At 43.8% G+C, this 12,953-nt stretch overlaps 1 protein-coding gene across 1 annotated transcript in view; it reads right to left on the bottom strand.

Moving 5' to 3' along the window:
- grm8a (glutamate receptor, metabotropic 8a) overlaps positions 1-12,953 on the bottom strand; it is a gene marked incomplete in the record, with an annotated part of 210,743 nt that overhangs the window by 31,974 nt on the left and 165,816 nt on the right. The window contains 1 exon segment of the mRNA XM_062383200.1: positions 10,617-10,820. Within this exon segment, the coding sequence (XP_062239184.1) occupies positions 10,617-10,820 (204 nt within the window).

Here is a 12,953-nt window from a genome sequence, read left to right as displayed (position 1 = left end):
CTTAGGATTTACTTTCGGCCATTTCCCATTCACTAACATGGAGGAGGCTGGTTTATGAATTGTACTGCAGCCAGCCAAAAGGCTTCACTTTCCGAGAGCTGTCACCACACATCTGAATTCACAGTCTATGAAAATAAGAAATATTGTTTTGTTGCAAAGCACTTTCAAACTTGTATTGAGCACTTTAACACTTGCCGTTTCTATTTAAGGCCGAGACGTGGAAACAACTGCACGTCACACCTGTGAATGTGTAAATGGAATCTGGCTGCACTGTGAGGCACCACTGTTGGAGCGCTGACATATCTTCATGTAGATTTTCACAACTTCCGCCTTAGTGGGCACGACCTTGGAAAATAAGGGATTTACCTGTTGCCCTGGCAACACACCTCCACCTCATCCTGTAACGATACCTGCTATGTTGGTTTATTCACAGGGAGATGCCGCACTGCAGAACTGCTCACGCTGTACTGTACACATGTACGCTAGAGTCACACACAGTCTTCAACGGCACTTACTGTTTCATACTTCAATATATGTTTTAAATGTACATTTTCAGACACTGTGTTTGGAGTGAAACAACAAAGCAACCGAACCAACATCGTCTCACATTAGAAAATTCACATTCTGCTCGTAAGCAGTAAGTTCTCTGGATGCTAATTTCTTCTCCGTCTCATCTGCATTCATTTTGCATAACCCAGAGCAAGCTGACAACCTCCTAAATGACACAGAAAACACCGGAGAGGCCAGAGGGCACAAGCATGTTAACATAACACCGAAAGCCGCCGAGCTTGAGGTTGTTATTTGGGGGGATATTGGGCTGCTAAAGCGTGGCAAGAATGGCTAATGCCTACACTGGAAGCCGTGGGGAGGAGGGGGGGGGGGGGTGCGTGGGAGTCTGCGTCCCTTAAGTGCGAGCAAATGTTTTTATTAGACTTGTTTTAACTCTCCAGGTTTTCTCAGCGCAGGCTCTGCCGAAGTGTCCTCAAGCAACTTTCTATTCCTCTGCCTGCTGGAGGCGCCGCTCTGAAGATCCCCCCCCCCACACACACACACACACACACACACACAGTCAGAGGCTTTCCCTCTGGGATCCACAACCGACAACTCTCACAACTTCCACCGAGATTTGCCTACTCAAGCTCACAGGTCACGACCTTACGCTTCAATAACGGAAAGGGAGATGTAAAAATGAATGAATACATTCAGCTGGAATCGACTTGCAGACAGGAACTAACTTAAAGAGGAGGAACACGGGTGAAATCAGGCACAGGGAAGTAGATGAGCGATTGATTTGCTTCGACGTTCAGTTCAAACACAGTCGATGTCAGTCCCACCGATTCAAATCGAAGTCACCCAGGAGACGGAGGAGGAGGAGAAAAGACGAATCAGGAAAGTGAGCGATACGATGATAGCAGCAATCAAGGAAGCAGCGGCGCCTCGAAACCTCAGCTACTTTGAAAAGGCTCGGTGACGAAGAAGAGAAAGGAGGAAATATGATTGAGGAAGATGAGTGACAGAGGAAGACAGGAGTGAAATAGGAGAATTGGTGCGGGAAAGTGGAGAAATGAGGACGAAGGAGAGAGAATATGTGAATCGGGGTTGCGTTGATTATCTCGACGGTCAGATTGAGCTCTGCGAGCCCAATTTCCAAAAGCCCATTTATTTGCGTGTATGTATAACCAACACCTCCGACACTGACACAGCTGCCCCCCCCCCTGCTGAGGCCGAAACAGGGCGGAGGAGATCACAGCCAGACGGATTGAACATGTCTGAGTCTTCATGCTATTTCGTTCTAGTGGTTGTAAACACAACTTTTGGCCCCAACTCCAAGCGAATGGACAGTTGGTGAGTGGGAGAGCCGGAGCGAGAGAGAGAGAGAGAGAGAGAGGGCGCTGCGAGCCACAAGCAGCTGCTTGGACGTGCATCGCTCAGCGCACAGAGGGGCCCGCGACTGTGGGAGAATATTAATTAGCATGGGCCTTCAAAACCTCCACGGCAAAACCGAGATAGACACAGGCAGATGGAAGATGAGTATATGAATAGCCTTAGACTTCTCCGTGTTGCTGGAACTACAGACGCAGCGAGACAAGAGAAACAGATGAGGCAGGAGCAGGGCTGTTGAAAAAAAAAAAGAAAAGAAGAAAGGCCCGAGGCTTCGCTGGTTCTCTTCAGAAACAACAAGGATGAATAGAAAGTTTTCATACGAGAGACAAAGTGTTTGTGACGGGGAGATGCAAAAACTACACCACAGCATGCATTATTAAAACATGTGGCTAAGAGGGTGTGTGTGTGTGTGTGTGTCATAGGCTTCCTTTGGGTACAAATTCTGGACCATCCACCAGTTAATTTAGGACAAAAGCTGTTTCCCTTAGTGGGAATAAGAAGATTTTGGTGTTACTGACTCAAGTTAGGGTTAGTGAATAAATACAACTGATATATACGGAGGCCCTGAAGTGCCAAACACAATTGAGAAACGCCAAAATACAACAGCAAATAGGAAAAACAGGACTTGAAATCACAATACAAAGAAAGAGAAAGAGACACAGAAATAATAACCTACAGCAACATTGTCACTTTCACAGTGAACTGACGTAACTCAGAACTGAACAGCTGGTTAACTCCAACCCTCATTTCTTATTTCTGCACTCGTGTCTCCTCCATTGTGGATTTCTACACTATTTGCTCTCTGGACTCGTTTCCAAGCTTCATTCTGTAAAACTCTCCCCACAGCCAACACTGCCTCCTTCCACAGCAGCTGTTCCTCCGTCCTCCCCTGTTCAAAGCATATTCGGTCTCTCCGTCCCCCCCTCTTCTCGCGCTTTACCTCCTGGCCTCGCTTCACCCGACTGCTCTAAACTTTCTCCCTCCCTCTCCTCTACTTCCAGAGGACTTTGTCTATCCATCCCTCCCTCTTAAGGTCGCCACCCGTCCTCTCCGCAGCTCCGCTCTCACTTTGCCTTGTCAGAGCAGAACAACAAGCGAGGAGTGCAGGTAATGGAAAAGGCAAAGGAAACACTTCACATTTAAATGGACCTGTGTGAGAACAAAACACGTCGGTTAGATAGTGCAAGTAAGATAAAGGTTGAAGTAGAGTTTCTAATGAAGGAACTACTGTTGAGAGAACAAAATAAAGAAAATGAAAGGGTACCAATAAAAACGCAAAATGCAAAAAACTACTTATTTGGACCCACACAAACAAGCGTACACAGCATGAGGCAGCTTTGTACGGTAAAATCCAGTAATTACAAAAAACTAATTTGAGGGACTGGCTCTTTGTAGCGCGTTGTGCATTCAATGCCGTCTTGGAGGAAATGAGAAAAAGAGGAGAGGATTAAACAGAAAAACAAAGGTGATAAAAACCGAGGGAGAGTCCCGACTATTAGGTTGATTGAAAGAGACAAAACCGCCCTGAACGGGAGAGAGAGAGGAAAGGAATTCAGAGGGAATGAAAACGAGGGAGGGCAGAAATAAGCAAATGGAGAAACAAGGAGTCACATTAGCAAACAAAGTAGGAGAGAGGAGGACGGATAATGGTGTTATACTGGTTTCCGTCTAATGCAGGAGCCTGGGAGATAAAGTCCTATATGATACCTTATAGTCACTTTATATAAAAGTATATTTTACAGTGTATGATCGTGCGGGTGACTGTGTTTACATGATGGAGGGCCAACTGTCCATTCAACAGAAATCTGCAAATTATTTTCTAGCTTTTTGAACTTCTCTCGGTATTGATTGGCCTTTGAAAAACATTGGTGCAAATTGCAATATCATGCACAAACGCACACACACGCACACACACACTGCAGCAGCAATGTAGATCAATACATCTATAAGCTCACACTGTTTGTTATTCATCCATCACTACCTATTCCTTCCTCAGCATTCTGCAAATACGATTGTTTTGGCATCCATCGCAAACAGGATGTTGCAACTACGAATCAGAGTAAAACAATGCAGATGTGTGTGTGTTTGTGTGGCTGTTTGTGTGCGTGTGTTTACCTGCAAAATGCTGCGTCTGACAGAAGACTAGTTGTGTTTGTATTTGTCTGTCTCTACACTTGACAGACTCACATTGTCTGCTAACTAATCTCATTCAACAACTGAGGCCTCTCAGAAAAGAAAAAAAAAAAAGTTAAATATTCTGTATGGTGTCAGTAAATATAAATTGAGCTGCACAGATGCCAGATTTAGGCGTCTTAGGATATGCAATTACAACTGATCCTCGCCGTCTCTCGTTTCCTGGAACTCGATTCAACTCCAGTCTGCGTTGTATTCGTTTGGATGTCTTTACTCATCTTAAATTATACTCAGCCAACGATCCTGTGGCAGAAATAATCTCACCGCTACCACAAATTGTAAAACTAAGAAATGAGTTGTAAAAAAAAAAAGATACCATCATAAATATTGGACAATGTAGAGGCTGTTTATCCAGGACGTGGGTTGCTCACTGAGAGGCAGCACTACCGGGGCAGACAAGGGGATGTGCAGGGTCGTCAATAATCCACTTTTTGCTACCTGCTACTTGTAAGTGAGCAGCAGGTGGTAAGGGGGAGATTTTGTGTCAGTGTGTTTGTGTGAGAGAGTAAAGACACAAACAACCTGCACAAAATGGGTTTAATCAAATGATGTACTATCACTGCATTATGAGACACCAACTTGATATTATCTGATGATCGAAGGGTCTTATAGGTCTTTATCTCTTCTATGGAGAATCTCCATTGGGTCCTATGTTCTAAAAAATACTCATAGGAGTAATTGTTAAGAGGGATAGTTTGAAATGTGTCATTTATTTGCTTAATTGGCAAGGGTAAGATGAAAAGATCAATGTAACTCTCATAGCCGACCATGAAACTCAACAAGCTAAGCTTAAATACTTGGAAATGAGGTAAAAAGCAACTTTGAGTTTACCTCACAACTAGAGAACTACGTCAAAATCAAAAATCATAGCTTTTACATTTTATTTGTGTACAGATAAATGCATACAACATACTTACAAATGTGGGTAGGGTAGATTTCCCTACCTACTACTTGTCTTTATATCAATTTTAAAAAGTTTGCACCTTCAATTTCCCAACATATTCCACTACTGGAAATTACAAATGAAAAAACTGAAGAGAAGAAATCTGTTGCTCAAACGTCCTGCCCTCTCATAATGTTTCCCTGACCCCGAAGATTTAGCATCTGTGAGGTACCCGTCTGCCCGGCTCCTGTACTCTCTCCCTCTTTCTCTCCCAACCTGAACACGCTCTCCCGAGTCTTTCTCCTTTAATGCCAAACACTAAAATGTAAAATCTATCCATCTCATGGTTTCTCTTGCTTGCCGGGGTCACGGTGCTCTTGTTAGGTCTGATATGCATCGTCTCTGCTTCCCCGTTTCTTCTCTCTTCTGAAAGGTCATTTGACTCCGCTCGTCAGGAGTATTACGCGGCACATCTTTTTCACTTTCAGCATGAACCGAGTAACTCTCCCTTTCTCTGGCCTTGCCAAATGGATCGACTTTATGGATTAGACTTTCTTCTAATAAAGTTCCCTTCCAGCCAGAGCCGTTATTGGCTAGAGGAAAAGTTGTTATCTCTGCCCCCACATGCTACTTCTCATAGTTCTTTGCACTTTTTCTGTCTTTCGTTCTCTCCAAGGTCATAATGGCCTTGGGAAGTTCTTCAACCATTTCCTCTGATTCCCTCTCCTTTCCACCTGTATCCTTCACTTTTGTTTCCCCAATACCTTCATCCCTCCATCTCCCTCAAAGCCATTATATTCAGATTGGCTCCCCACTCCCATAACCCTCTGTCTCTTTGGCTCCCCCCTCAGATCATAAACGCTCGGTCAAGTTCATCATCTCCGAGGGGCGTCCACCCTCTTCCTCTCTGAGGTCATGTGAGCTCCATCACCACCACCATCACCCCCGGCTGGTTTGTCCTCCCTTCTCCTTCTGTCATCACCGCGATCCCTCCCTCTTCTTCTTCTCTTTCTCCCTAAGGTTGTTCAGCCAGGTGGAGAGTTCATCATGTCAAAGTCAAGCCTCTCTAATTAGCGCAAGTCTGTTCCCATGGTGATGTCCATCTTGTCCGCTGGCAGGAGGTAAACGCTGCCGGCGATGAGACGACAATGAGACTCTTCTCTTGCACGACAAACACACACACACTTTCGGTTGAAATGAAGCTGCTGTCCCCACTTTTCTTATTTATCTCATTTCAAATCTAATGGGCCTAAACCCAGAATCCCATAACAAGCTGAAACACACCCGATGATAATGAATGTACGTCAAGATATGCAAACTTTTTACTCGTGTCTTCTTTCTCAAATGAAAAAGTCAAAGTAAAGAATGAACAAACAAGGACATTAATTAAAGTGGTCTCTATCTGGGAAGTGTGGCCCGTCTATTCCTGCACTGCCCCCTTCAGGTGTTTTAGAAACTATGTGTGTGCTGGTTTTTAACTGTATTAAAACCTTACTGTTAAAATAAGGTGGTGCAGAGATGACAGCATGTGCCAACACCATAGTGTGCATGTGAAGTTGGACGTTATTGCAGCTCCCCAAAGCCTCTTGATTGCCTCCTGGTGGCTGCCTGCTGTCTACGTCATAAATCCCAGCTCCTCCGCATTAGAGGAGGGGACATGGTCCAAATAACTTTCTTCTCACAGATGGTTTCTGTTATTTAAGGTAGCTCTTATCACACTGATTTCTTCTGTGGGGTTTAGTTTTCCTGAAATATTTGAGCTTTAAAAACCTTGTGAGTCGTGATTGGGCGAACGCAGGAATCGACTTAATGCTTTGGAATAAGTCGATTCCTGCGACTTAATCCAGGAATCGACTTAATGTTGGATTTGGATCTGGACACACACACACACAGAGTTAATCAAGCAGCCGATTCAACAGATGGAATCACATAGTTCCTGTGGTTTGATTGCTGATTTCTCTGATTTCTCTGCACGCTGCAGCAGCTCCTTCTCATCAGTGACAACGCGACATACACATGTACAGATCAGGTACATCTGCACAGATTGGATTAAAAACCAGTGCACGACCTTTTATGTTTATTATCCAACAGTAATTTTGATGACACACACGTTTGAAATAGGTAAAGCGAGCTTTCCCGAAGTGAGTTGAGATGCCTCTATTTCCAAGCACCTCAGAGAATCTACATTAGCCTGATGTTAAAACAGCGATGTGTCTATGTTTTGTCCACAACATTTCTATACATCTATGTGCATGTGTGTGTTTGTGTAGTAGTATTAGTTGTTGTGCCTGCTTAAGCCAATAAACAACTTACCAACAAATGAAAGCTGGACAGTGTGTCATTGCTGCTCCAGGGTTTGTTTCTTTATTGTTTCCCTTACTTGCTCTGCACTGCACCAACCTGTGTGTCTGTCTGAGTTTGTGTGTAAGTGTGTGTGTGTGTGTGTGTGTACGGCAGTGTTTCAAGGTAAATCTAGTAGATGTTTTCAAGGTAACCCATTATTCAGAATATTTGCTGTGTATGAAGATGTATTATTTCAATTTTGCGAGCAATATAAATGTACCAAAATATATATAAATATTTATAAACCAGCCACTGTTTGTATACATTATTAAAAGGAAAATGATCCAACTGCAGGGCTGTTTCACTGTCACATATTTTATAATTGCTGGTGCTAATACTTCCTTAATTGATCCACGACGAGCTAACGACCGGAGGAAGTCCCTGAGATAAATATCTTCATCAAGGAGATGTTCACCTGGAGGTCCAGAAGGAGGATATGTCCTAATCGGATACTTGTCCCTCACATTGTTTCCCCGTCTTGCTTTCCTCCGACCTCCTTTCCTCTTCTGACACTGCTGCCTGTTAGGCTCCTCTTTGTAAATTGAGGCGGCTCAATACACGTCCAGCAGGGGAACAATCACCGCACGAACAATTTGAAATTACCCACCTCCCCCCCATTCCGCCTTGTTGTCTCGTGCCGCCGCTGGAGAGGTGAACTGGTATGGAATCCAGAGAGCGAGCGAGGAGAAAGAGAATCCATGCTCCTGCTACTTTAACCTATTCGCTCGCCCTCGATCCATTTATGTGCCACAAACACAAAGAGAGATAAAGCTGTACAGCAGGCTCACCCCCGTTTCTTCTTCTGGGATATCGAGGTCAACACATCCATAAGAAAACTGCATTTAATTAGAAAACAGATAAATCAAGAAATTTACAAATAGGCAGAGGTGTCTAGTTTAACATCCTTAACATGGCGAACCCCATCATTCTCTCTTCTCAAATACAGCAGAGAGTCTGGCCTTCGGAAACAGAATATATTTAATCTGCACTTTGACAACGGAAAGATGACATATAGCAGCCAATAATCTACAAGCTGTTTGATGACACGGCCTAAATTCCCCGGTCCACCTGGGTTCACTTTTAACGGTGCACCATAAATCAGCGTGTCAAAGCTCTGTGGTGAAAAATGGAAATTATGAGGGTATTAAAGACCCCTCTTGTCCCCCCCCCCCCCCCCCCCCCCCCCCCCCCCCCCGCTGCAACATGTTGCCCCTTAGCGTGATTTATCGTATGTGTTTTATCACTGTGCAAACAAAATGGCTCGGCAAATAAACATTCTATTTTACAGGCAGCCATATTGGGCGAGGAGAAAAAAAAGAAAAGAGGCAAAGACGAAAAGAAATCAAAGGGAAGCGGATTGTTCTCTGTGGGAAACGTCCCACGAGGAATCATCTCCGTGACTTCAAAAACACTGGTAGGGGTGAACCAACGGCTACGAGATGTTACACTCCTACCACATGCTTCCTGTCTTTCTGCTGTATTGCGTGTGGATTGATGCTTGGTGTTCACAGCTTAGTTATTTCAAGACTTCGGTGTCACTGAACGGTTAATCACACATCGAGCTGTCTGGCTTTCACGCCGTCTGTATGTGGCTCAAATATCTTGTGAACACTTCATTTAATTGGCCCAGGGAAGAGTCATGACAGATTTGGTGCCATTTTGACACGTGTTTTTTCCATATTCATAATATTTGTAGCAATTAACCATGGCGTGGCAGCGGGCCTTCAGTCTGTGGGCCGAGTCGAACAGGTCGTCTTTTACGTCTTCAGATAAACTACAGCAGTCAAAGCGTGGGTTGGAATTGGTGCCGGAACATTTTGATTATTTTGTTTTATTCATTTCATCGCAAAACTGACACAGACATTGACGGGAGACGTGGCGGCTGATTGCTGTTATGGCAGCAACTTATCTTCTTCAGAGAATCAGCGATTTTTGATATCCTGCATATAAACCAAAGAGGAAACATTGCATTTACAATTCAAGTTTTTTTCTGTATGCATCTTCATCTTAATCTTATTCGGAGGAATGTGCCACCTCAATAACTCAATAATCTATTCTGGTATTTCATGTTCTCTCAAAATGGGGCCAGGAACTGTTGCAGCACATTTTGTGTCGGGGCACGAAGGTATCCAGTGATTCATTGGGGTAAATGGTTTCTGACCTTGTGCTTATGGGATCTTTTCTCTCCCCTCCAGCAGAACAATAACAGAGAATCGCACCTGAGCACAAACCTCCTGTTGCCGTACCACAGAGAAATCAGTCCCTGTCTGTGAACTGCTGTTTGACACTTCTTGCAAACACAGAGAAAGAGACGGCACAAGAAACCACATTATTTTGCACACATTCCCTCACAGACTCATTCATTCTAGTCTCACCCCTGAAAATGAAAATCAGACCAGCTCTTCTGTAATCCTCACAAAATGACTCCCTTTCTGTATTTCTCGCTTTCATTCGCTCTAAACCAGCAGGTATTATAGATTCCACAAGAAATACGCGACGGGGGGGAACACAGGAAATGAAAAGGCAGACCAACAAGCAGGTATAAGCACATCGAGGGGAAAAGGGGATTAACAGGAGGATATTAACATGAGGTGTCTTATTATTGGGGAGGAAACGAGTAAATGTTTTTTACCCTCTTGTCAGCAGATATAAACAGATGAGATCTTAAGTTCATTTCGAAGGTGGGATGCGACACGGGGTATACTGTGTTTGATGAGGATTAGACAAATTAGAAGAGGAGTCAGGATTAGAGTTGTTTGAATAAGAGCTGGAGGTGTCGAGTCAGGGTGGATAAACAAATACAGGATTACTGGACAGTGAAATGTATTCACTCCAATTTGTCCTCTTAATGGTAATGTTGACTGGCATTAGTGTTACAGTTTTCTAAAACTTGTTTTATTATATACCATTATAAAGTAAAAAGCCTTTGCTAGATCTTTTTGATTCAACCCATTAAGACTTCTCAACAGCAGTGATATTGTATTTAGACATGTGACATGGTTTGCAAAATGACTTGCTGAGATACTCCAGAGGTGAAATGCATTGTGGGAAACGTAGTTGAAAAGACTAAGTGCTTCATTGACAAAAACAACAATGACAATAACAGTGAAGAAGATTCAGTCAGATCTTGCTCTGGTGTTTCCTTAGTTCAAATATAATGTCAGTATTAAAACACATAAATCCAAAAAGATGAAATGAAAACATTGATATTCTGCATTTCTACATTGTTAACTTGAACCACTGGTGAAAAAAAAACACAGCCACAGAGTGAAATCAATACACTGACGTTGAGTGAGTCCAGGTAAAGGCTTACCATTGAAGTTGACGGCGCGGATGTGGCTGAGCAGCTCTTTGCCGTCGATGTTGCTGGCCATGCGCGGGCAGAGGCCCGGGTAGCCATAGCACAGCTCCCGGTGCATGCGGTGCAGAGCGTGGGCCATGGCGTACACGGCGTCCATCACAAACTGAACCTTCCCCTCCTGCTCGTAGCTGGAATCCCGGCCGACTTTTTCCAAAGCTGAAAGAGGGGAAAAGAAGAACTTAGACAGGAAGATAACAAGAACATAAATACAGAGGGCATTAATGCAGTGACAGTCATTTGGTATAAGTCAACATCTTCCTTAAGAAACAAGGTCTAATGAAGAAAGCAATGTCAGAAAAAAGCTACCCACGTATAAAAGAGAGGACGTGAGATACAACACAAGTCACGACCAGTGAAAGTGAAGGAAAGTATTGAGGAGTTTGAGATGAGTCAGCGAACGAGAACAAATAAAAGAGAAGAATTGGGGTCGAGCAAATAAAACCTTCAAGGTGGAGTGAAGAGAGAGAAGAGAAAACACTGAGGAAGAACTGGGAGCGAGAGAGGATGACCACGGTGACAGGTAGCGGGGCACTCAGCCTGACAATGACAAATAACTCCTCTCCATCCATTCTCACCCTGGTAGCAGAGTTAGCGAGGAAAGAACAACATGTTCCTCCTTTACATCTCCTCAGGCACTGATAATGGTGTTTGCTTGTAAGAGGAGAAGGTAAGAAACCGTTCAGAGGCGACGAAGGAGACTTTGTCCCTATTTTATCTCGTGTCACAAGTCTGAGTAGAGGACAATTTGTCTCTTGTGCAGTTATATTCTAGGATTTGACCGAATACAAAATGTTTATTCTGTTACTTGTCAGATTGAACGAAGAAGCTCTCTGCCCTGACTCTACTGTATTTGTCTTTTTCATTACAATTTAGTTTACAGCTTTTCTATAGCTGTAAACTAAATGATATGACTGTTCTTTCATGAAAAACAACAATGTTTTTATATTAATACATTAATTACTAAATCTATAAAATATCTATATTCATGGGTTGAACCTGGCTGATAACACCACTGGGAGTTTCAGACCCACTTGGACCTTGCAGCCTAACCTTTCCCAGGATTCATTGCATTTACGGCAAGTTGAGTTGTCCAAGTGGACTGCGTCCTCTGAGGGGGCAGCCCATGAATTAATATCTATGAACTGCATCATTTTTTTTAAGTTTATAAAGTGGCAATGAAATCAAAACGTGTGGTTTGTCTGCATTCGGCGAGAGATATAGTATACATGCATACACGCACACACACCGAAAGAGACACTTACACACAAGTGACACACACATGTACGTACGTAAGCGCACAAATAACCTCCAAAATCGAATTTACTAAGAGGCTTTTGTGCAATGGCTCATTAGCATAATGAGCAAATCAGAACAGAGTGAAAATAAAACCTCATTGACGCATAAAGTGGAGAAATCATCAATTGATGATGACATTTAATATGTCTCTGTTTTTCATCAAAAAGCTCGAGGAGTGGAACCCCCATTAGAGACATCACACATTCACTGTCTTTCCTTCGTCTCCCTATAATTATTTCACTTGTCTTCATCCATTGTAATGTATTCCGTCTAATTGTGCCGCTTCTTATCTTTTATGTTTTCCTCCCATTTCTTTTCAACCACTCTGTCATATTCCCTCTCTCCCTCCTCTCTTCCCGTGTCGTCCCCCGTCCCCCTGCTGCCGCTCCCTCGGCGTTATTCACCCTTTTCTTACGAGCAGCAGTCACCTTCAGGCAACACGAATGGAATCAAAATCCATCTGGGCCGAGTTGAATTAACAAGAGCAGAGCGCAGCCCCCTCAATCAATATCAGCATCTAGAAGGAATTAATGGGGTCCTGAGAATGAAACCCGCTCCACAGTTATAGACGGCTCTCAGGTGCTTTGTATGCGTGTCTGGGTTTGTTGTGGTGATGGTGTGTGTGTGCGTGTGTAGGTGTGCGTGTGAGTGTGTGTGTCTGTTTGTGCGTGCGTGCAAGCCCCAGTAGGAAGTGAGTCAGCATTGTCTCCGAGCCATGTGGTCCAACCAAGCAGGTGATCACGATGTCGGACTCATCACAGAACTGATCTCCACTGAATCCGTGGGTAACAGAGCAGTGGCTGCTCTCCATATGCGTGTGTGTGTGTGTGTGTTTGTGTATGTGTGTGTGTGTGTGTTTGTGTGTGACTTTAGGCAGATGGACGTTAAGTTTAGTGTGTGTGTGTGTGTGTTTGGCCGAAAGAGAAAGAGGAGTAGAGAACAAGAGGAAAGTACAACTCTCTCTGTGAACTACTGCTCCATCTGTTACAGTGG

This window comes from Platichthys flesus, chromosome 23 (genome assembly GCF_949316205.1).
Source record: "Platichthys flesus chromosome 23, fPlaFle2.1, whole genome shotgun sequence".
In the NCBI taxonomy this organism is placed as follows: domain Eukaryota; kingdom Metazoa; phylum Chordata; class Actinopteri; order Pleuronectiformes; family Pleuronectidae; genus Platichthys; species Platichthys flesus.
This window is presented reverse-complemented; position numbering and strand designations above follow the sequence as displayed.